Source organism: Lontra canadensis, unplaced genomic scaffold (genome assembly GCF_010015895.1).
Source record: "Lontra canadensis isolate GAN:19392208 unplaced genomic scaffold, GSC_riverotter_1.0 scaffold209, whole genome shotgun sequence".
NCBI lineage: Eukaryota > Metazoa > Chordata > Mammalia > Carnivora > Mustelidae > Lontra > Lontra canadensis.
The window spans coordinates 1,121,897-1,147,025 of record NW_022631203.1 but is presented as its reverse complement, the minus strand read 5'-3'; the positions used below and the strand labels follow the sequence as shown (position 1 = coordinate 1,147,025).

General features: G+C 35.7%; 1 protein-coding gene across 1 annotated transcript in view; it reads right to left on the bottom strand.

Annotated features, from left to right (window-relative positions):
• Positions 1-25,129, bottom strand: part of LOC116861911 (highly divergent homeobox) — a gene marked incomplete at its 3' end in the record, with an annotated part of 85,336 nt that overhangs the window by 17,138 nt on the left and 43,069 nt on the right. The window contains exon 3 of the mRNA XM_032848806.1: positions 22,189-23,304. Within this exon, the coding sequence (XP_032704697.1) occupies positions 22,189-23,304 (1,116 nt within the window). The remainder of the gene's footprint in view (positions 1-22,188; positions 23,305-25,129) is intronic.

Below are 25,129 nucleotides of genomic sequence, written 5' to 3'. Positions count from 1 at the left end.
GTCAAAGACAAAGAAAGATTTGAGAGTAGCAAGAGAGAAGAAAGAAGTTACATACAAGGGAACTCTCATAAGATTATAAGCTTTTCAGGCCAAAAGATAATGGGATGATATAATCAAAATATGAAAGAGAAAAAAAAAAACAACTGGGGCATCTGGGTGGCTCAGTCACTTAAGATTAAGTCACTTAATTTGACTCTTGGTTTTGGCTCAGGTCATGATTTCATGGATCATGAGATCAAACCCTGTGTTGGGCTCTGTGCTCAGTGGAGAATCTGCTTGATGATTTTCTTCCTCTGCCCCTCCCATCATTCATGCACTCTCTCTGTCACTTTCTATTTCTCAAATAAGTGAACCTTTAGAAAAAGAAAAGAAAAAATGAACGTCAACCCAGAAACTATACCCAGCAAAGCTGTCCTTCAGAAATACTTTCTTGAATAAACAAAAGCTAAGGGAATTCACTACACTAAACCTGCCTTACAAGAAATGTTAAAGGGAGATCTACTAATGAAATTAAAAATATTAAAAATATGCTAACTAACACCATAAAAACACTTAAAGGTAGAATAAAATTCACTAGTAATTATAGTCAAAATTAGATTCTATAATATGGAAGTGGTGGTGTATCATTTGCTTACACCTGTACTTTAAAAGTTAAAGCACATAGTAAAAAGATAACTATAAGTAACAAAATGTGTTATTGGTTATGCAATATAAAAATATGTAAACATCTATAACTGAAAATATGGGGGTGGGACATAAAAGTAAAAGAAACAGAATGGCTCAATGGATGAAAAAACATGATCTAATAATATGCTGACTACAAAAGATTCACTTTAACCTTAAAGACATACATAGACTGAAAGTAAAGAGACAGAAAAATATTTCAAAAACACTATGAAAGAAAGCAAGAATATCTATCATCAAATCAGACAAATTGGACTACACTAAAAAGGGTAAAAGGAGACAAAGAAGGTCATTATACAATGATAATGGGAGCCAATCCATTGACACAATATAAAAAGTGTAAATGTTTATGTGCCCAACATCAGAGGACCTAAATATATAAAGAACTAAAAAAGATAAAGACAAATGGTAATTCAGTCATAGTTGTTGACTTTATAATTTTTAAGTTTTTATTTAAACTCTAGTAAGATAACATACAGTGTAATATTAATTTCAGATGTACAACTTAGTGATTCGTTTAAATACAACACCCAGAGCTCATCACAAGTGTACTTCTTAATAGTCATCACTTATTTAAACCATCCCCCAACCACATTCCCTCTAGTAATCAACAGTCTTCTCTTTAGAGTCAGTCTGTTTCTTAAAGGGGAACACTTTTGCACTGTTTTTTTTAAAGATTTTATTTATTTATCTGAGAGAGAGAGAGAGTGAAAGAGAGCATGAGAGGGAAGAAGGTCAGAGGGAGAGGCAGACTCTGGGTGGAGCTGGGAGCCTGACATTGGCCTCGATCCCGGGACTCTGGGATCATGACCTGAGCCGAAGGCAATTGCCCAACCAACTGAGCCACCCAGGTGCCCCACTTTTGAACTGTTAATGGAAATGCAAACTGCTGCAGCCACTCTGGAAAACAGTATGGAGGTTCCTCAAAAAGTGAAAAATAGAACAACCATATGACCTAGCAATTGCATTACTAGGAATTTAGTCAAAGGATACAAAAGTACTGATTTAAAGGGGCCTTTGTACCTCAATGTTTACAGCAGCACTATCAACAATAATTTCCACCAGTTGATAAACAGATAAGATGTAGTGTATATATGTTTGTGTGTATATAAACATACACACACACACAAATAGGATATTAGCCTTCAGCAAGAATGAAATCTTGTCATTTGAAGCAAAGTAGTATATTATACTAAGTGAAATAAATCAGTCAGAGAAAGACAAATATAAGATTTCACTCACATGTGGAATTTAAGCAACAGAACAGATGAACATAGAGGGGAAGGTAGGAAAAAAAATTAAAAAATAAGATAAAAACACAAAGAGAGGTAAACCATAAAATAGACTCTCAACTATAGAGAACAAATTGAGGGTTGCTGGAAGGAAAAAGGGGGGCTGGGATGAAAGGGTGATGGGCATTAAGGAGGGTACTTGTTGGGCTTTGTCCTGTAGGGGCACTTAAAAAAAAAAACAGTTGTTAGGATGTGGAGACACTGAAACTGTTGTGCCTTGGTGGGATGTAAAATGATGTAGCTGCTATGGGAAACATTATGGCAATCCCCCCAAAAAATTAAAAATAGAATTACTGTGAGGGTGCGCCTGGGTGGCTCAGTGTGTTAAGCCTCTGCCTTCAGCTCAGGTCATGATCCCGGGGTCCTGGAATCAAGTCCCACATCAGGCTCTCTGCTCAGCAGGGAGCCTGCTTCCCCTTCTCTCTCTCTCTGCCTTTCTCTCTGCCTACTTGTGATCTCTCTCTCTGTCAAGTAAATAAATAAAATATTTTTTTAAAAAATAGAATTACTGTGTGATCCAGCAATCTATCCCCATTGTTTGGTACATATTCAAAAGTATTAAAAAAACAGGATCTTGAAGAGATATTTGCCTGTTATGTTCATTACAGAATTATTCACAATTAGCTAAGAAGAGTAAACCAAATATCCATCTTTGGTTGAATGGATAAATAAAATGTTGTGTGTGTGTATATATATATATATACACAATGTATATCTGTATACCTTGTAGAGAGTCTCAAAAACAAAAACAAAAACAAAACAAACAAACAAACAAAAAACAAGGAAAGCCTGCCACATTCTACCACACTGATGAACCTTGATAACTTTATACTTTGTGGAATAAAGCAATCACGAAAAGACAAATACTGACTGTATGATTCCACTTATATGAAGAAGCTAAAGTATTCAAACTCATTGAAACAGTAAGTAGGATGGTGATTTCCAGGGGATAGTGGGAGGAGGAAATGGGGAATTGTAGTTCAACGGGTATAGAGTTTCAGTAGATGGAAAAATTCTAGAGATCTGATGTGTAACAGTGTGAATAAAATTAACAATCTGGAACTGTACCTGTAATAATAGGTAATATGGTGAATTTTATGTTACATTTTTTACCACAATTGAACAACAACAAAACACATTCATTAAGAAATAGATAAACTGAGGGGAGCCTGGGTGGCTCAGTGGGTTAAGCCGCTGCCTTCAGCTCAGGTCATATTCTCAGGGTCCTGGGATCGAGTCCCGCATCGGGCTCCCTGCTCAGCAGGGAGTCTGTTTCCCTCTCTCTCTCTCTCTCTCTGCCTGCCTCTCCATCTACTTGTGATCTCTCTCTGTCAAATAAATAAATAAAATCTTTAAAAAAGAAAAAAAAGAAAAAGAAAAAATAGATAAACTGAGTAGTCCTATATTGAAGAAATTAAAATCCCACACAGTATACTCCAGGCACAGATGGCCTCATTAGTGAATTCTATTACACATCTGAGGAAGAAATAACACCAGCTATATACAAAATTTTATCAGAAAACTTAAGAGGAAAAAAAAATACTCTGGAACTCATTTCATGAGGTTGGCATTATTCTTACAAATCAGACAGGCTTTATAAGAAAACTCAGATGAATACTTAACATAGATGCAAAATTCTAAACAAAATTTTAGCAAATCAAATCCAACAATGTAGTAGAAGAATACAGCATCATGACAATGTGGGGCTTATCCCAGGAATTCAGTGTTGTTCTTAACTATAGAGAAAAAACTGAGGGCTGCTGGACAGGTGAGTGGGGGGATGAGCTAAATGTGTGATGAGCATTAACGAAGGCACTTGTTGTGATGAGCACTGAGTGGTATATATAAGTGATGAATCACTAAATTCTACTCTAATACTAGTTCCTCTATGTTAACTAATTAGAATTTAAATAAAAATTTGAACCAAAAAATTAATGTAATTCACCATATTAATAATCTTTTAAAAGTTATCTGAGATGCAGAAAAATCGCTTGACAACATCCAATATCCATTCATGATAGAAATGCTCTGCAAGGGGCGCCTGGGAGGCTTAGTCAGTTGAGCATCTGCCTTTGGCTCCAGTCATGATCCTGGGGTCCTATAATCTCGTCCTGCTTTGGGCTCACTGCTCAGTGGGGAGCCTGCTTCTCCCTCACTCTCTGCTGTTCCCCCTGCTTGTGCTCTCTTGCTCATGCTGTCAGTCAAATAAATAAATAAAATCTTAGGGAAAAAATAAAAACTCTCAGCAAACTACAAATATAAGGGAATGTCCTCAATCTGATAAAGGTCATCTACACAAAATTTCAACTAATATTGTATTTAATGGTAAAAGGCTGAATACTTTATCCCTAAGATCAGTGACAATACATGGATGTCCATTTCCACCACTTATCTCCAACATTCTATTGCAAATTCAAATTAGTGCATTAGGCAAGAAAAAGAAAAGGCATCCAGATTGGAAAGGAAGAAGTAAAACTATGTTCACAAAAAATATGATTATGTACAAAATCTAATGGAATCTACAAAAATAGCTATTGGAGCTGAGTGAGTTTTGGAAGAATATGGAATAATAATATACAAAACCCAACTGTGTTTCTATATAATAATGACAAACAATAAGAAATTAAAAAATAATATCATCTACAAGGGTATCAAAAATATGAAATACTTAGGGATTAGTAATAAAAGATATAAGTGGTGTGTATACTAAAAGATATAGAGAAATTAAAGACCTACATAAATGGATTAATATACATTATTCATGGATCCTTAGTTAAGATTATAATTTTCTCTAAATTGTTCTATCATTTCATTACCGCTCTCCCCCAAATTGAATTTTTTGTAGAAATTGACAGAAATTACTTTAAAACTTATTTAGAGAGTATAGAAAAGCAAAGGCTCTAGAATAGCCAAAACAATTCTGAAAAATAACAGTCAGAGAACTCACATTACCAAATTTCCAGACTTAAGTATAGTAATCAAAACAGTGTGGCATTAGCTAAAGAATGGACATATCAAATAGTAGAACAGAATAGAGAGGCTAGAAACAGACTCACACAACTGATGCTTCACAAAGGCAATTCATTGGAGGACAGGGAGGGGGATGGGAGGTTGGGTGAGCCTGGTGGTGGGTATTATGGAGGGCACGTATTGCATGGAGCACTGGGTGTGGTGCATAAACAATGAATTTTGGAACACTGAAAAAAAATTAAATTAAAAAAAAAAGAAACTGCTAGAACAACTGGACACCTGCTATTTAAAAATGAACAATATATACCTAACACCTTGCATAAAAAAATAACTCAGAATGATTCAGGCTTAATTATATACAAGTACACATTATATTTATACAAAGTTATAAAACTGTTAGATAAAAATTTGCATGTCCTTGGGTTTAGATATGAGTTTTTAGATACAGTAAAAAAAAAAGTACAATACATGAAAGAAAAAAATTGTATTTTATCAAAATTAAACCTTAAGAGAAAAATCACCAAATGCTAGCATGTGATCTCTCATCCTCACGCCACCTGCAGCAACCCCAACTCAGCGGTGAGCAAAGGTGGCCTGAGAAAAACCGAGGGACAGAAGAAGGGGGCTGATGAAGGCCCTAAATTTAAATCTTAATGTCAAAGATAAAAAATTAAAAATAAACTAAAATAAAATACTAGCAAACCAAGGTCAACAACACATTAAAAGTATTTTTCACCATAATCAGGTGTGATTTATTCCTGAGATGCAAAAAGGGATCAAAATACACAAATCAATCTGATGTAATGCATTCATTAGTAGAATGAAAAAAATATAATCGTCTCAGTAGATGCAGAAAAAGCATCTGACAAAACCCAACATCTGTTAATGCTAAAACGTCTTAACAAATTAGGTATAGAAGGAAGAGATCTCAACATTTAAAAAACCATATATGAAAAGTCCATAAATAACATTATACTCAGTAGTCAGTGGTTTAAAGCTTTTCCTCTAGGATCAGGAATAAGACAGTGGTGCCCTCTCATCACCCTTATTTAACCTAATACTGGAAGTCCTAGCCACAGCAATCAGGTAAGAAAAGGAAAAGGCATCAGAATTAGAAAAGAAAAAAGAAAACACAAAACTGGCTCTATCTGGAGATGACATGATACTATATACAGAAAACCCTAAAGACTCAAAAAAAAAAAAAAGCTAGATCCCATCAACAACTTCAGTAAAGTTGCAAGAAAAAAATTAACATATGAAAATGAGTAATATTTCTATATACTAGCCACAAATTATTTGAAAAGAAATTTAAAAATGATCCCATTTGTAATGGAATCAAAAGCAATAAAATACTTAGAAACAAACATAACCAAAAGGATAAGATATCTCTAAAAACTATGATATCTCTAAAAACTACATGGCATTGATGAAAGATATCAGAAAAGACACAATTGAAATAGTATCCTATGCTCATGATTTGGAAGAATTAATATTGTTAAAATGGCCACACTACCCAAGATTCCAAAGGTATTTTTCTTTTTACTAATGTAGAAAAGAATCCTAAAATTTATATGGAACCATCAAAGACCCTAAATAGCCAGAGCAATCCTGAGAAATAACAAAGCAGGAGGCATCATACTTACTGACTTCAACCTATATTAAAAACTATAGCAATCAAAACAGTATGATACTGGCATAAAAACATATAGATGAATGCAACAGAATTGAGACCCTAGAAATGAGTTAATGCATATATATCAAATATATGTCAAATAATACTTGACAAGAAAGCCAAGAATACTCAATAAAGAAAATACAGTCTCCTTAATAAATGGTGCTGGAATAATTGTATATTCAGATGTAAAATAATGAAACCAGAACTCTATCTTACAATGCTTAAAAAATAAACTCAAAAAGGATTAAAGACTTAAAGGTGAGACTGGAAGCCATAAAACTCCTAGAAGATAGGGAAAAAGCTCCTTGACATGGGTGTTGGCAATGATTTTTTTTTTTTTGTATACAATACCTAAAGCACAAGTAATACAACAAAAAATAAACAGGTGGGACTAGGGGCACCTGGTTGGCTCTGTCAGTGAAGCATGTGATTCTTTTTTTAAGAATTTATTTATTTATTTGAGAAGGAGAGAGAAAATGAGGAGGGGGGAGGGCAGAAGGAGAAGCAGACTCCCTACTTAGTGGGGATCCCAACACAGGGCTTGATCCCAGGACCCTGAGATCATGACTGGAGCCGAAGTCACACACTTAACTGACTGAGCCACACAGGTGCCCCATGCATTCAATTCTTGATATTAGGATCGTGAGTTTGAGCCCCATGTTGGGTGTAGATATTACTTAAAAATAAAATCTTCAAAAAAAAAGTGGTACTACATCAAACAAAAAAAGCTTCTGCACATCCAAAGAAATGATCACAAAATGTAAAGGTAATATAAGGAATGGGGAAAAAATATTTGTAAAGCATGTATCTGATAAACAGCTAATATTCAACATATATAAAGAACTCATATAATGCAATAGCAAAATTCTTACAACCCAGTTAAAAACTGGGCAAAGGACCTCAACAGACATTTTCCAAAGAAGATATATGAGTAGTCAACATGTGCATGAAAAGCTGTTCAACATCATTAATCTTAAGGGAAATACAAATCAAAATCACAATGAGATACAACCTGCCTGTTGAAGTGGCTATCATAAAAAAGGACACGAGATAACAAACACTGGTATGGATTTGGATAAAAGGCAATCCTTGTGCACTGTTGGTTAGACTGCAAATTGATACAGCCACTATGCAAAATAGTATGGAAGTTCTTCAAAAAACTAAAAGCAGAACTACTCCATAATCTAGCAGTTCTACTTCTGAGAAATAGGAAACTAAGAATCTCTGTCAAAGAAATATCTGCACTTCCATGTTCATAGCAGCATTATTTTTTACAATAGCCAATACACAGAAGCAACCTAAATTTCCACTGACAGATGAATGGAGAAATAAATTGTGGTACACACACACATACACACACAGAAGAATATTATTCAGCCATAAAAAAGGAAATCCTGTCATTGGCAATAACATGGATGGAGCCTAAAGTCATTTGCTATGTGAAATAAGTCAGACAGAAAAAGATAAATACTATATGATCACACTTACACGTAGTGTCTAAAAATAAAACAATCCCAAAGGAAAAAAAAATGAGATTTGTGGTTATCAGAGGTGGAGGTAAGGGGAGTAGGGTATTGGAAGAAGGTGGTCAAAATATACAAACTTTCATTATAAGACAAATAAGTACGAGAAATGTATGTACAACATGACTATAGTTAAAGTTGCTGTATTGGTATATTTGAAAGTTAGGAGTGTAGTCCCCAGGGATTCTCATCACAAGGAAAAAAACACTTTTGTTTGTTTTTGTTTGTATCTATATGAGATACATAAACTTCTTGTAATACTTTCACAATATAATTGAAATGATTAATGCTGAGCGCCTTAACCTTATACAGTGCTCTATATAATTTATATTTTAAAACTGAAAAAATATATATACAAAATAAACACCAAAAGAATAAAAGGAAAAGAAAATCAAACAGTGCAATACTCCATATTAATAGAATAAAATTTAAAAAAAGTACATGACTATCTCCTTAAGTGCAGAAATAGCATTTGACAAAAATCCAACACTTTTTCATGATAAAAGCCCTCAACAAACCAGGAATGAAAGGGAATTTCCTCATCCTGATAAAGTGTATCTACACAAATTCCACAGGTAACACCATATTTAATTGGGAGAGACAGAATGTGTTCAACCTAAGGTCAAGAAGACAAAGATATTTAGTCTTACCAGCTCTATTCAAACTTGTACTGAGGTTAATTAGCAATTTGTCAAGAAAAATAAAATGCATTCAGGTTTTACACAAGTAAAATTATCTGTGTTTGTAGATGGCATAACTGTATATATAGAAAACCTTAAGGAGTCCACTATTGTCTATTATAATACTTTAGTTCAGCAAATTTTCAGGATATAAGTTTAGAATACAAAAATCAATAAAAATTTCAATAATTAACTAGGCAATTCCATTTAAAATAGCATAAAAAAGTTATATACTTAAGAATAAATTTAACAAAAGAAGTGCAGGGCTTATCTACTGAAAAGTACAACACATTGTTAAAAAACTTAATCAAAATTAAAAATGTTTCTGTATAAACCATTCCCTTGAGAAAGGCAAAATATGAGAGAAAATATTTGCAAGTTATATCTCTGATAAGGACTGATGTAGAAAATATGTAAATAATTGAACACTTACAATTCAGAAAGAAAAAAGTAAACAATTGAAAAAAAGGACAAATTATTTGCAGACATTTCCAAGTAAGGTATTCAAATGGCCAACATGCACATCAAAAGGATACATCAGTAGCTATTAGAGCAATGCAGATCAAAAATTCCATTAGGTATTTTATAGCAATGATAATGGTTATAATCAAAATGCCTGACATAACAATTACTGATCAAGATAGGGAAAAACTGGACATCTTATACAATGATGTTGGGAGTTTGAAGTGGTACAGCTACTTTGGGAAAAAGTTTGGCAGTTCCTCAAAATTTTAAGCAGAGATTTACAATATGAATTAGAAATCCACTCCCAGATATATTCCCCAAAGATTTGAAAACATGTCCACACAAAAATTTGTACATGGATACTCCCAGCAGCATTACTCATAAAAAACGAATGTGGAAACAGACCAAATGTCCATTAACTAATGAACAGATAAACCATACATGCTATATACACACAAGTGAATATCATAGAGAAATATAAAATAATGTAGTGCTGATACATATTACAACATGGACAAACCGTGAAAACGTGCTAACTGAAAGAAGCTAATCACAGAACGTCACATATTGTATGATTCCATTTAAAATAATATCCAGAATAGAGATGCCTGGGGGGCACCTGGGTGGCTTAGTCAGTTAAGTGGCTACCTTCAGCTCAGGTCATGATCCCAGGGTCCTGGGATGGAAACCCACATCAGGTTCCCTGCTCAGGGGGAGCCTGTTTTTCCCTCTCCTTCTGTCTGCCACTCCCCCTGCTTCTGCTCTCTCTGTCAAATAAGTAAATAAAATCTTAAAAAAAAAGATAGAGGTGCCTGGGTGGCTCAATCTGCCTTCAGCTTTGGTCATGATCCCTGGGTCCTGGGATCCAGCCCTGAACTGTGCTCCCTGCTCAGCAGGGAGTCTGCTTCTCCCTGTCCTTCTTACTATCCCCCATGCTCATGCTCTCACCCTCTCCCCCTCTCCCTCTCAAATGAATAAATTTTAAAAAGTTTTTTAAAAAGATGTAAAATAATATCCAGAAGAGGTAAAATCGTAGAGACAGAAAAATGATTAGTGATGTCTAGTACTGGGATGGGGGTTTTGGCAGGCTAATGGGTAGGTAGTTAATTTTTGAAGTGATAAAATATTCTTTTTTTTAAGATTTTATTAACTTATTTGACAAAGAGAGAAAAACAGTGAGAGAGGGAACGCAAGTTGGGGGAGTGGGAGAAGGACAAGCAGGCTTCCTGCAGAGCAGGGAGTTTGATGTGGGGTCCTGGGATCATGACTTTAGCTGAAGGCAGACTCTTAACTGACTGAGCCACCCAGGAGCCCTGAAGTAATAAATTATTCTAAAATTAGGTTGTGGTGCTATTTGAAAAACTCTCTGGAAAAAAGATGCAACTGTACAATTTTAATATGTGAATTCTATACTATATGAATTTTGTCTCAATGAAGTTTTTCAAAAATGATCCCTGCTAACTATACCCATTCAAAACATATTATTATTATTATTATTTAAGTTGAATATTTGTCTGAGTTATTTTAGCAAAGTCATTTATTACTGACCTCCACTTTTCTCAGATCACAATACCATTTGTATTGGTTGATTTTAAAGTTTATACAACCATTAAATTTTCAAATTTATTTTTAAAAATATACTGAAGTTCACAAATACTTGTAGAAAGTTGGAGTGCACTATGAAAGCACTTTCACTGATGAATATGCCTTGTATTTATGAAGTATCTTTTAAAGATGCATTAAAGGTTCTTAGAAACAAAAAAACAAAAACAAATAAATGAAACTCAAAGTACTGTACTACTATTAACTCCTAAGTCCTTATGAAGTCCATGAGAGATGGAAATGCAGTTAATTGGTAGGCCACAATTATAACTGTATTTATAGCACCTGTCTCCCAAAATGCTCCAGTATCTTCACATAAGTGATCATCAATTATTAATCTTCAATCAGCACAGGATTTTACAATAAATAGATGAACTGACCTAGAGATATCAGAAAAAGCGAATCACACTTTGGAGACCAATATGGTCACAATATGGCCCCAAAGGAGTGACGTTAGTCTAGAACATTTTGTTTGTTTGTTTGTTTAAGATAGAAATGGAAAGGGGAGAAGCTAAGATCGTAGAGTAGTAGAAGAACGCTAGGCTTGACTCATCCTTTGAACACAGCTAGATAAATATCAAATCATTCTGAATACCCAAGAAATTGATCTGAGGACTGACAAAACAAACTGCACAACTAGAGGGAAAGAAGAGGCAATATAATGGAAAGTAAGAGATGTGGAGCTGTGGTTTAGAGGAGAAAGAGACTGCAGGTGCTGCAGAGGGGAGGGAGCCCTAGTCATAAGCAGGAGAGAGAGAGAGAGGAACGTACAAGGAAACACTTCCCCAAAGCCACTGATTGGGAGAAAAAAAGAAGGGCTGGTTTTCCTAGGTTTTTGTAACTAACAGGACTCAAAGATGAATTTTAGACGTCCTTGGTGTGGCTGGTATGGACCCCTGAGGGTACCACAGTGCTCCTGGAGAGAAGGCACGAAGCTAGCCTGGGGGCAGAAGGCACAGTCTCAGGATCCCATGGGACACAATGGTTGAGATGGTTCTCCCTTCTTGGAGTGCATCTGAGAGAGATGGCATTGCCTCTCCTGGGACAAAGGAGGTGCAAGGTGCCTTTCCCTGCCTCAGCCCACAGCATAAGCACAGAAACACCTGCCAAGGGCAACTAACCTAGACACTGGCTCTTTACTGTGCTCAACTTCAAACCCCACACCCCTGCTCTTTGGTGTAAATGCCCTTCTGAGTCAAATCTGCATCAGTCCCAGCACAGCAAGACCCTTCCCCAGAAGACAAGTGTGGGTTGTCACCACACCAGGTTCCTAAAGTTTGGAGTTTTAAAATTCAGCCTGCCTGACTAGGATTGAGCCCAATGTGTACTGTGCTGCTCCAGGCAAGCAAGCAACCCAGACACAGACAGCATGAAGGCAGAAGTCTGAAGGATGACTGGGATTCATGAGGGGAAATGGTTATTTCTTTTGGGAGGCTTCCTGGACAGCAGCAAGTGCAAACTCCCCTCTCCAGGAGCTAAGGAGATGGCTGGTGCCATTTCTGGCCCCATCCCCCAGCATAAGCTAACTTCAGTAAACAGCATGGTGCCAACACTGGCTGACTAATGTAGTTATGCCAAGCACCCCTGCCTCCTGCACCCTCCTGGTACTGTTTTTCTTGGGCAAGTGTGCCTGGAAACGAGCTGAGTGGGCTCTAATGTAAGAAGACGTACTCCCAAATGCACAATGTTCACTGACCATAGAGTTCTGAAAAGCTTCAGCTCTAGTAGAGATAGCATCAGGAGTCTTTTAAAAAGAAGATCAGAGCATACCTAGTTAAAACCTGCTACACGCTGGCCAAGATCCAAACACTCCCCACTGAGGCAAGGAGAAACTCTGCAGAGGACTAACCTGAGGGATAGAGTAGCCACAACACAGCAGCAGAGTACACACAGCATACATCAGAGACACCTCTGAAGCACAAGGCCCTGGATAGTATATGACCTCTTCTTCACAAAGCCATCACCCATAGGAGCAGGAGACAACAGGATTTCCTAACACAGAGAAGACAGAGGTCTAGACTTAATGCCAAGAGAAGTAATTCATCTTAGAAGAAAGAACAATATAAAGTCATGGCTAGGATCTAATCAAAACAGATATAAGTAATGTATGTGATGGAAAATTTAAAGCAGCAATCATAAGGATACAGGGTGGGCTTAAGAAAAGCATCAAAAACACCATGTAGTCCCTTACTGCAGAGAGAAAGAGCTAAAAACAGATTAGGATGAAATGAAATGAAAAATGCAATAACCTAGGGGCACCTAGGTGGCTCAGTGGGTTAAACATCTGCCTTCAGCTCAGGCCATGGTCTCAGGGTCCTGGGATTGAGCCTCTGCTCAGCGGGGAGCCTGCTTCCCTCATTCCCTGCCTGCCTATCTGCCTACTTGTGATCTCTCGCTCTGTCAAATAAATAAAAACCTTTTAAAAATGCAATAACCTAGATTTGAAGCCAGCTGGATATAATGATCACAAGGATGGAAGAAACAGGGAAAGAATAAGTGATTCAGAAGACAAAATTATGGAAAGTAATGAAGCTTAAAAAAAGAGGGAAAGAAAAATCTTGGATCATGAAAGTACACTAAGGGAACTCAGTAACTCCATAAAGAATAACATTCATATCACAGAAATCCCAGAAGAAGAACAGCAGGAAAAGAGGGCAAAGGTTTATTTGGAGAAATTATAGCTGAAAACTTCCTTAATCTATGGAAGAAAACAGACATCCAAATCCAGGAAGTGTAGAGAACTCCCATCAAAATCAACAAGAGCAAGCCAAAACCCAGACAGCAAAGTTAAATTTGTGAACTATAGAGATAAAGAAGAAATTCCTAAAAGCAGCAAAGCAAAAAAAGTCCCTAACTTAGAAGGGAAGACAAATAAGGTTAGCAACAGATTTCTTCAAAGAAATGTGGGAGGCAAGAAGAAATTGGCATATTATTATTTTTTTAAGTGGCATATTACATTCAGCATGTTGAATGGAAAAAATAAAAAACTATGCAACCAAGAATACTCTAACCAACAAGACTATAATTCAGAAGAGGAGTGATAAGGAATTTCAGAGACAAACAAAAATGAAAGGAGTTTGTGACCATTAAACCAGCCCTTCAAGGAATATTAAAGGAGATTCTTTCAGTGGGAAACAAAGACCATAACTGACAAAGACAAGAAAGGAACAGAGAAAATCTCCAGAAATAACAAAACAAGTAATAAATGTCACTGAATTCATAGCTATCAATACTCTAAATGTAAATGGACTAAGTGTCAGAATGGATAAAAGAAACAAGACCCATCTATATCTATATGCTGCCTAAAAGAGAATCATTTTAGACCTAAATACATGTGCAGATTGAAAGTGAGGGGACAGAGAAAGATTTATCATGCAAATGGACATCAAAAGAAAGCCAAAGTAGCCATATGTATATCAGACAAACCAAATTTTAACCCAAAAATTGTGACAAATGATGAAGAAGTATAGCATCATAATAAAGAGGTCTATCCAAGAAGATCTAACAATTGTAAATATTGATGGACCCAAATTGGGAGCACCTACACATATAAAATAATTAATAATAACCATAAAGGTATCATTGATAATAATACAATAATGGTACAGTACTTTAACACTCACCTTACATCAATGGACAAATCATTTAAAAAGAAAATTAACAAGGATACAATGGCTTTGAATGACACACTGAACCAGATGGACTTAAGAAATATATTCAGAACAATCCATACTAAAGCAGCAGAATACACAGTCTTTTCAAGTGCACATGGGACTTTCTCTAGAATAGTTAACATACTGGGTCACAAATCAAGCCTCAACAAATAAGAAAAAATTTAGAACATAGCATGCATATTTTCTGAACACAGTGCTATGAAACTTGAAGTCCACCACAAGAAAAAAATTGGAAAGACCAAAAATTCATGGAGGAGAAAGAACATCCTACTAAAGAATGAATGAGTCAACCAAGAAATCAGTGAAGTAATAACATAGAAACAAATGAAAGTGAAGTTCCCCAAGATGCAGCAAAAGTGGATATAAGAGGTAAGTATGTGTTGGAGAGGATGTGGAGAAACGGGAACCCTCTTACACTGCTGGTGGGAATGCAAGTTGGTGCAGCCACTTTGGAGAACAGTGTGGAGATTCCTCAAGAAATTAAAAATAGAGCTTCCCTATGACCCTGCAATTGCACTACTGGGTATTTACCCCAGAGATACAGATGTAGTGAAAAGACGGGTTATCTGTACCCCAATGTTTATAGCAGCAATATAGCAGTTCATACAGACGGGTCATCTGTACCCCAATGTTTAAAGCAGTTGCCAAACTGGAAAGAACCAAGATGCCCTTCAATGGACGAATGGATAAGGAAGATATGGTCCATATACACTATGGAGTATTATGCCTCTATCAGAAAGGATGAATACTCAACTTTTGTAGCAACATGGACGGGACTGGAAGAAATTATGCTGAGTGAAATAAGTCAAGCAGAGAGAGTTAATTATCATATGGTTTCACTTATTTGTGGAGCATAACAAATAACATGGAGGACATGGGGAGATGGAGAGGAGAAGGGAGCTGAGGGAAATTGGAAGGGGAGGTGAACCATGAGAGACTATGGACCCTGAAAAACAATCTGAGGGTTTTGAAGGGGCGGGGGGTGGGAGGTTAGGGGAACCAGGTGGTGGGTATTAGGGAGGGCACATATTGCATGGAGCACTGGGTGTGGTGCAAAAACGATGAATACTGTTACGCTGAAAAAAAATTAAAAAAAATGTACATTTTAAAAAAAGAGGTAAGTATGTGGCAATACAGGCCTACCTTAAGAAGCATGAAAAAATTCAAATAAAGAACCTAACCTTACACAAAAAGGAGCTAAAAACAGAACAACAAATGAAGCCTAAAGCCAGTATAACAAGGGAAATGATAAAGGTTAGAGCAGAAGTAAATGATATAGAAACAAACAAACAAAAAGAGTAGAACAGATCAATGAAATCAGGAGCTGATTCTCTGAAAACCTTAATAAAACTGACAACCCCCTACCAGACTCTCATTTAAAAAAAAAGGAAGAAAGAAAGAAAAGAGAGAAAGAGAAAGGACTCAGATAAAATCACTAATGAGAGAGGGAAAAATCACAACTAACAACACAGAAACACAAACAATTATAAAAGAATGTTATGAACAGTATACACCAACAAACTGGGCAATCGGGAAGAAATGGATAAATTCCTAGAAACTCACAAACTATCAAAACTGAAACAGGAAGGAATAGAAAACTTAGACTGATAACTAGCAAAGTAATTGAATCAGTAATCAAAAATCTCCCCAAAAGTCCATGGCCAGATGGCTTCAGAGGTGAATTCAACCAAACATTTAAAAAAGAGTTAATACCTACTCTCAAACTGTTCCAAAATGTAGAAAAGGAAGAAAAACTTCCCAACACCTTCCATAAGACCAGCATTACCCAGATTCCAAAACCAGACAAAGACTCCACAAAGAAAGAGAACTATAGGCAATATCACTGATGAACATGGATGCAAAAATTCTCAATAAATTACTAGCAAAATGAATCCAACAACACATTAAAAAAAACTTCAAGTGGGATTTATCCTGGTTTGCAAGGGTGAGTCAATATTCACAAATCAATGTGATACATCACATTAATAAAAGAAAGGATAAGAACCTTATGATCCTCTCAATAGATGTAGAAAAAGCAATTGACAGTGTGCAGCAACCATTCTTGATAAAAATCCTCAACAAAATATGGATAGAAGGAACATACCTCAACATCATAAAGGCCATATACAAAAAACAACAACAACAAAAAACAAAACAAAACAAAAAAAAACCCACAAAGCTAATATCATCCTCAATGGGGAAAAATTGAGAGCTTTTTCTCTATGGTCAAAAACAAGACAGGTGTTGGCCACTCTCACCACTGTGATTTAACATAGCACTGGAAGTCCTGGTCTCAGTAATTAGACAACAAAAAGAAATAAAAGGCTTCAAATCAGCAAGGACAAAGTCAAAGTTTAACTATTTGCAGACAAAATGACATTCTATGTAGAAAACCCAAAAGACCCCTAAAAAAATTGCTAGAACTGATAAGCAAATTCACTGAAGTCACAGGATACAAAATCAACATAAAGAAACTTGTTTCAGTTCTATATACCCATAATGAAGCAGCAAAAAGAGAAATCAAGGAATTTATCCTATTTACAATTGCACCAAAAACCATAAGATACCTAGGGACAGACCTAACCAAACAGGTAAAAGATCTGTACTCTTAAAAGTGTAAAACACTTATGAAAGAAATTGAGGACGACACAAAGAAATGAAAGAACATTCCATGCTCATGGATTGGAAAATCAAATATTGTTAAAAATGTGGATACTACCGAAAGGATTCTATATCCTTAATGAGATCCCTATCAAAATACCACCAACACTTTTCACAGCATTGGAACTAACTATCCTAAAATCTGTGTGGAACCACAAAAGACTGTGAATAACCAAAGCAATCTTGAAAAACAAAAGGAAAGGTGGAGACATCACAATACCAGAACTCAAGTTATATTACAAAGCTGTAGTAATGAGGACAGCATTGTACTGGCACAAAAAACACACATAGACCAATGGAATAGAATAGAATAGAGTAGAAATAAAATAGAAAACCTCAACATGAACCTACACTATAATGTCAACTAATCTTCAACAAAGAAGGAAAGAATGTCCAATGGAAAAAAAAAAAATCTCTTCGACAAATGGTGGGAAAACTGGACAGGAACATGCAGAAGAATGAAACTGGACAACTTTCTTTCAAGATACACAAAAAATAAGTTGAAAATGGATGAAAGAACTAAATGTGATAAAGGAAACCACCAAAATCCTGTAGGAAAATGCAGACCATAATCTCTCTGACACTGGCCATAGCAACTACTTACTATAAAGATCTTTGGAGGCAAGGGAAACAAAAGCAAAAATTAATTATTGAGACTTTACCAAGATAAAAAGCTTCTAAGCAGCAAAGGAAACAATCAGCAAAACTAAAAGGCCATCTACAGAAGAGGAGAATTTTTGCAAGTGATATACCTGATAAAGCCTTAGTATCCCCAATATATAAAGAACTTACAAAACTCAACACCCAAAGAACAAATAATCCAGTTAACAAATAGGTAGAAGACATGAACAGACATTTTTCCAAAGACATACAGGTGGCCAACAGACACATGAAAAGATGCTCAATATCACTCATCATCAGGGAAATAAAAATGAAAACTAAAATGAGCTATCACTTCACAGCTGTCAGAAATATTAAAATTAACAATACAGGAAACAACAGATGTTGGTGAGGATGTAAAGAAAGGGGAGCCCTCCTACATTGTTGGTGGGAATGCAAGCTGGTGCAGCCAGTCTGGAAAAGAGTATGGAGATTCTTCAAAATGTTAAAAATAGATCTACCCTATGATCTAGCGATTGCACTATTGGTATTTACCCAAAGGATACAAAAATACTGGTTTGAAGGTATATATGCACCCTGATATTTATGGCAACATTATCAACCATAGCCAAATTATGGAAAGAGCCCAGATGTCTATTGATAAAGGCATAAAGAAGAAGTGGCATATATACATAATGGAATATTACTCAGCCATAAAAGGAATGAAAACTTGCCATTTGCAATGACATGGATAGAGCTAGAGAGTATTATTCTAAGAGAAATAAGTCAACCAGAAAAAGACAAATACTGTATTATTTCATTCATATGTGGAATTTAAGAAACAAAGCAAATGAATATGGGGGGAAAAGAGAGAGACCAACCATAAAATGGACTCTTAATTACAGAGAACAAACAGGGTTGCTGGAGGGCAGGTGGGTGGGGGGATGGGTTAAATGGGCAATGGGTATTAAGGAGGACAATTGTGATGAGCACTGGGTGTTGTATGTAAATGATAAAATCAGTAAATTCTACACCTAAAACTGTTATTATACTGTATAGTAACTGGAATTTAAATAGGAATTTGCAATTACCAAAAAACGTGTATACAAAATGAAATAAACTGGCCTGTAAAGAAAAAAATTAGAACTGAACTTTAGTATCCTGACATAGCTACCCCCTGACAGTTTCCTCACTACCACTTCAACCCTTAATATGGTATTCCCAAGAGGATCCAAAACAGAGCTTCCTTTCAGCATCCTCTGGGAGTCCTTCAACTGTACTCACTCACCTAGATCGCTTGGAACTAGACTATCTTTCAGGAATAGGACCTCAGCTCGAAGATACCTGGTGTGACAGGAAGAAGAGGCAGATATCTCTGTTATATAGTCCTAAAGTCAGAAACTAATGAGAATTGCTTGTAGTTTTATAGAAAGTTGCCAATATGGCCATAAGTTCTATTTTTCTAAGTCCTCACCTAATAGTAATATAACTTGGTAATAGAACTTCATCAAAATCCTATAGAATAACTACCATAGACTGAATGTTTGTACTTCAGCTGAATTCAGATGTTAAAAACTAATCCCCAGTGTGATGGTGTTTCGAGGTTGGGCTTTTGAGAGATGATTAGGTCATGAAAATGGAGCCCTCATGAATGGGATTAGTTTCCTTATAATAGCAAACCCAGGGAGCTCCCTTGTCCCTTCTGCCATATGAGGACACAGTGAGAGGACTGTCATTTATGAATTAGGAAACATCCCTTTACCAGATACCGAATCTGTCAATACCTTGATCTTAGGCTTCCTGGCCTCCAGAACTGTGAGAAATAAACGTTTGTTGTTTAATCTACCCATTCTATAATATGTTCATTATAGCAGCCCAACTGGACTAAGACATTTTCATGGACTACACTTCCTCAGGCTGCTTTGATTTCTCCAAATCTCAACTAATTAAAAGAAAGGTGGGGCAAAGTAATGCCCCAAGGGTTCTCTGCAAACACCCTTTACCATACTGTCTAAGGTCAAGTTGGAAAAGGTCCAGTATATTATAATTAAGTACTTCGATTATGGTAAAGTTGATGGCTAATCTCCAGTCTTTTTCCGGCCAGCCCTACAGCTATTTCTTCTTCAGCTACCCTGTGATAATCGTGGACTCTGCAATATTTTACTTGAAACTGAATGTAAAGGAGACATGGACCAGCAGAGCTTCATTAACTTTCCAACTACAACATTAAAAGTTTAAGAACGTTTATGGGCCGGGGAAGGCACAAGTAGCCTTGCACTGATTGTGACATAATTATGTCACAGCTTTCCTGTGAAATGGATATTAACCACATTATACAAATGAGGAAACTGTTATACAGAGAAGTTGTGTCACTTGCTTGAGGTCACACAAGTGCAAAGTGGCAAAACCTAAATTTGAATCCAGGTCTATTGGGCTCTAAGTCAATGGTCTTCATTGTTATGTCAGACTGCCTTTCTTTAAAGAGATTAGTACTAAATTATTTGCTAAGTTTTATTACTTTCAAGAGTTTCTTTTATATAAAACAAATTTAATATCTTTAAAAGTTTTTTCAGGAAAAAATAGACTATAAAAATGTATAGGTTAAGTTATTTTAAAGGGAGTGCTTGTCTTATGAATAAATGAAAGTTAAACTGCACTTTCAGGCTTCCAAATAATTCTAACACAGTTGAAATCATTAGACTGTATGATAAAGCAGAAAAAAATACACGATATATTTCTTAGTTGGAATACTGGTTCTGTATTGGACTTACTGGCTGTGTAATCCTGGACACGTTATTGAAATATATATAAAATACCTATATATCCAGAGTGGGCTACATGTCCAGAAGATTAAATGAGATCAAGTATATAAAATGACTAATGATGCTTGGTATGTGGAAGTCCCTCAACAGATGGTAAATTTTACTGTCATTAATATTACTAAGAAAAACACTAAAGGGTATAAAAAGAAGTACAAAAGCGAAGGTGAATTAAAGCTGGTTTGGTGGAAGTTTTTTTTTTTTTTTCAGATCTCAATGGTATGGTTCAGTGTTACTTTAAGCATGCTTTAGGAAATAAGAAACAGAAAAAATGAGTTGGTTCTCAGTAATAATGAATACTAATGATGATGATACAGCCATCCTTTGTTAGGACTAGGCGCCGGAGAGATTCTTTCTATACTCTGTTACAGCTTTTTGTTTTGAAGCAGGGAGCTATAAGATGGGCAGAGGGCGGGGGAGTGAGGAGAAACTGGTTCCTTATATTGGTTGAGAAGAGCCTGGAAAGACCTTAAGTCCAGATTAAACTTAAGCACTGTGGCTAAGGTCCACAGTACAAAGGTCCAGCCAGTAACAAGGAAAAACAGCAAACTTCCCTGTCCTATTCAAATTCTCAGAAACATATTTTTTCAGAGAAACCTATGGTCTTGGGATGTTCAGAGGTGGGCTTCTGCCTCTGTGTTGAGATTATTTGCAGCACATCTAAACAATTGAATACGTGAAATAGTGAAGAAAACACTTATTTTCTGCACAGGACTAAAGTTGCTTTAAATTTTACTCTGAATGTCTCTTTATAAACACTTTAAAAACTTGATCAACATTCCATTTGATTTTTTTTTTGTTTGTTTTGTTTTGTTTTAAAGATTTTATTTATTTATTTGTCATAGAGAGAGAAGCGAGAGCGAGCACAGGCAGACAGAGTGGCAGGCAGAGGCAGAGGGAGAAGCAGGCTCCCTGCCAAGCAAGGAGCCCAATGTGGGACTCGATCCCAAGACGCTGGGATCATGACCTGAGCCGAAGGCAGTTGCCCAACCAACTGAGCCACCCAGGCGTCCCCATTTGATGTTTTAATAAAGCATTTACTTTTAGAAAAAGCATTTGGCTGAGTTACTGCATACTCGGACTTCTTAGCCACCATCTCTCAGGGAAATGACTGACTTGCTTTGCCATGTATCCAAAGAAAGCACCACTTATCTAGTGACAGCTTTCCAAATTTCAAGCAAAAACCCTTACAGGAATAATCTATGTTAAGGGGATGAGCCAAGTCACTTTAGTCCTATTTTGTGATGGGAAATGCCATGCTTCCTATAAAACTACTATTTCCTGAACAAAATCATTTTAAATGTTAGGAGAAAGCTTCCATGATTATATTCCATGGAGAAAAACTCACCATTTTAAACATGACCAAGAAAGCACAAGAGTCTTCAAAGATCCCAAAGCACCACTTTGAAGCAAAAACTCTCAAATTACTTCAAAATAGGAGTTAAATGAGCCAGGTCTCATGTTTAACTGGATATCAAACACAGCTTTTTATACCAAGCAAAACTTTTAAAAAAACCTTTTATAAAATAAATGCATACATTACCTGGTAATTGTTTTGGTTTTGTGACAATCTCAATTGGTTTGATGATGCAAAATGTGAAGAAAAATTACTCCGTGATGGATTTGTATTACTGTACATTGTAGTAGCTACTGTATGTAATGAGGTCCGAGGTGTCAAATGGTAGTCTCTGTTTTGATACAGTACATTGTCTGACAAATCTCTAATATTCACCATTTGTGAATTTGGCATATTTCTTCCTGGTCCAGGCAATGCTGTACTTTGGTTCTCTGTCCCAAGGGATCTGCCACTTTCATAAAATCTTGAGTAGCTTGGTATCTGTGCTCCCATCAATGCCAACTCTTCCTCTTTGGCATACTCATCATCAGCATCTCCAGTCTCCATTGCAATGGACAAACAAGTTCCTTCTGCTGAACTAGGCTTCTGTGGGGCATTTCCTCCCAGAATTCTCTGGGGATAATCACTAACAGCCAATGAAAATACCTCACGGATTTCCAAGTTTTGTGTTCTACAGTAAGGGTCTCTAATAGGTGGCTTTTGCCCACATAAGTTATGTGATGCTAGACCTGTGTGTTCAGGCTTATATGACCTTTGAATTCCAACTGGTTCAATTTTGCAAGGTCGGTGGCACACAGATGGCTTTTGAGGTACCATCATATCAGAGGCTTGCATTGAAGATCTTCCATAGTTCTTCTTTGTGTGACTGTATACTGAATTTCCAGCATTTAGCACACTTGTCTGTCTTGACAAGATAATTGTTTTTTCACCTAAGAGCAGAGAGGCATTTTTACAGTGTGCTACTTGTCTTTGAACAGGAATGTGCAACTCAAACTCAGTATCACTTTTACTGGCCGTTTTCTGAATAGGAATTTTATGTGCTTCTGTAAGTTGTGTATCTGAATGTTTGGTTGTCCCTTGCCTACTTGATGAACTTGCTGGACTGTATGTACCAGTTACAATGACATCATTATTGACAGATGTCCAGGAAGACTGCTGGCTTGAGGGTCGAGTGATGTTAACTACATTTCTGACTGTAATGTCTGGAGATGTCAAAGAGGTACCAGGAAGAGTTCCTGTTGTTGCTGCTCCTGATTCAGAATTCTTACTACTCATTTTTCTTCTCTTATTGCCAACCCACGTCTGTAATGATAAAAAATGACAATATGGAAATGTTCTTAAAATATAGGAAAAACACTTTCAATGTGATAAATTGTATTCTCATTTGTCATAGAAGTAAGGCCTATACAAATTGTAAACACTACATAAAAAATGAATGATGTACTATATGTTGGCTAATTGAATTAAAAAAAAGAAATAAAAATAAATAAATGAAACAAAAAAGATACAACAAAAGAAGAAGTAACTAAAGTATAAGGTTAGAAAATAAAAATAAAGTATAAGGTTAGTATAATGTTAAAGAACTTGCTCTTAATAAATATCCAAGAACTTTGAAAACAGAATTGCATTATTGCTTCTTTCCCCAAAATTCATTCAATTAATCTACAGCAAGAATCCTAAAAATGTTTATATCCCTTGACCTAGTAAATCCATTTCTAGGAATTTATCCTTAAAATAATCATATGTGTATACAAAGTTTATATGCAATTATGCTCATCATATAGTTATTTTTAATAGTGAAAGATTGGAAGCATACTAAAGTAGGATGTTAAATGACATTGGAAAATGCTCATAGTATTATTAAACAAATATACACTTAATAATCTTCAGTTTTAACAACTTCTGTTCTATGGATATATCATAACTTGGTTAATTTAATACTGCAAGATACTACTGGGTTATTTTTTGAATTATTCACTATTATAAACCATACTGAAATATATGTCATTATATATGCATCTTTGTGCTAATGAATCATTAAACTTTATATCAAAAACTAATGATGTACTAAAAAAAGAAAGTGTTGGGCTTTTTGATATCTTCAAATTACCCTCCAATGTATAAGAGTTCTGATTTCTCCACACCCTCACCAACATCTTGCATTATCTTTTTGTAGTGTTTACTAGCCTAGGAGTTAATATAAGGTATATAATTTCTCTTTGCATTTGAATTTCTATGGTTACTATATTATGCTTATCCATTAATTTTACTCATTTTTATATTGGGGTATTTATCTTTTTAAGTTTATTTATAAAAGCTATTTTTTACTAGAGATAGAAATACTGTCACAAGTTGCAAATATTTTCCCCAGTTTGTTACCAATTTATGGTGGTTATTTCCTTCTTCGTATTTTTCTCTACTTACCAAATTTTATATAGTAAATGTGCATTACTTTTATAAACAGAATAATCATTATTAATAAAAATAATACAAGAGATTGGCATTTAAATTTGATTACAAAATGTGTACTTTTATATAAGTAATCTGTTATAATGACCTTAGTAATTTTATACTGAATCATGATTATACAGTAAAAATATGCGATAAGAAATATTACATTCCATAATGTGATCAGTAAACCTTATAAGTATTTTAAAATGTATACCACAGTATAAACTGCCAAAACACATTAATCTATTACAAATTTTTAAAAAAATAAGTGAAAATATTAAATAAACTAGCCTTTCACAAACACGGTGCAGGGTATATTTGGTTAACCTTTATGTGATGTGTTTTTATTTATTTTTTTTAAAGATTTTATTTATTTATTTGACAGACAGAGATCACAACTAGGCAGAGAGGCAGGCAGAGAGAAAGGAAGGGAAGCAGGCTCCCCGCTGAGCAGAAAGCCCGATATGGGGCTCCATCCCAGGACCCTGGGATCATGACCTGAGCTGAAGGCAGAGGCTTTAACCCACTGAGCCAACCAGGCGCCCCTGTGATGTGTTTTTTTTAAAGACCACAAGAATTTCTCAGTTTTTGATGTTTATACAGTATACAACATCAATGTTGCTGTAATATTATAAATAAAAGCTAACATCTATTGAATCCCCATTATATGTTTTTA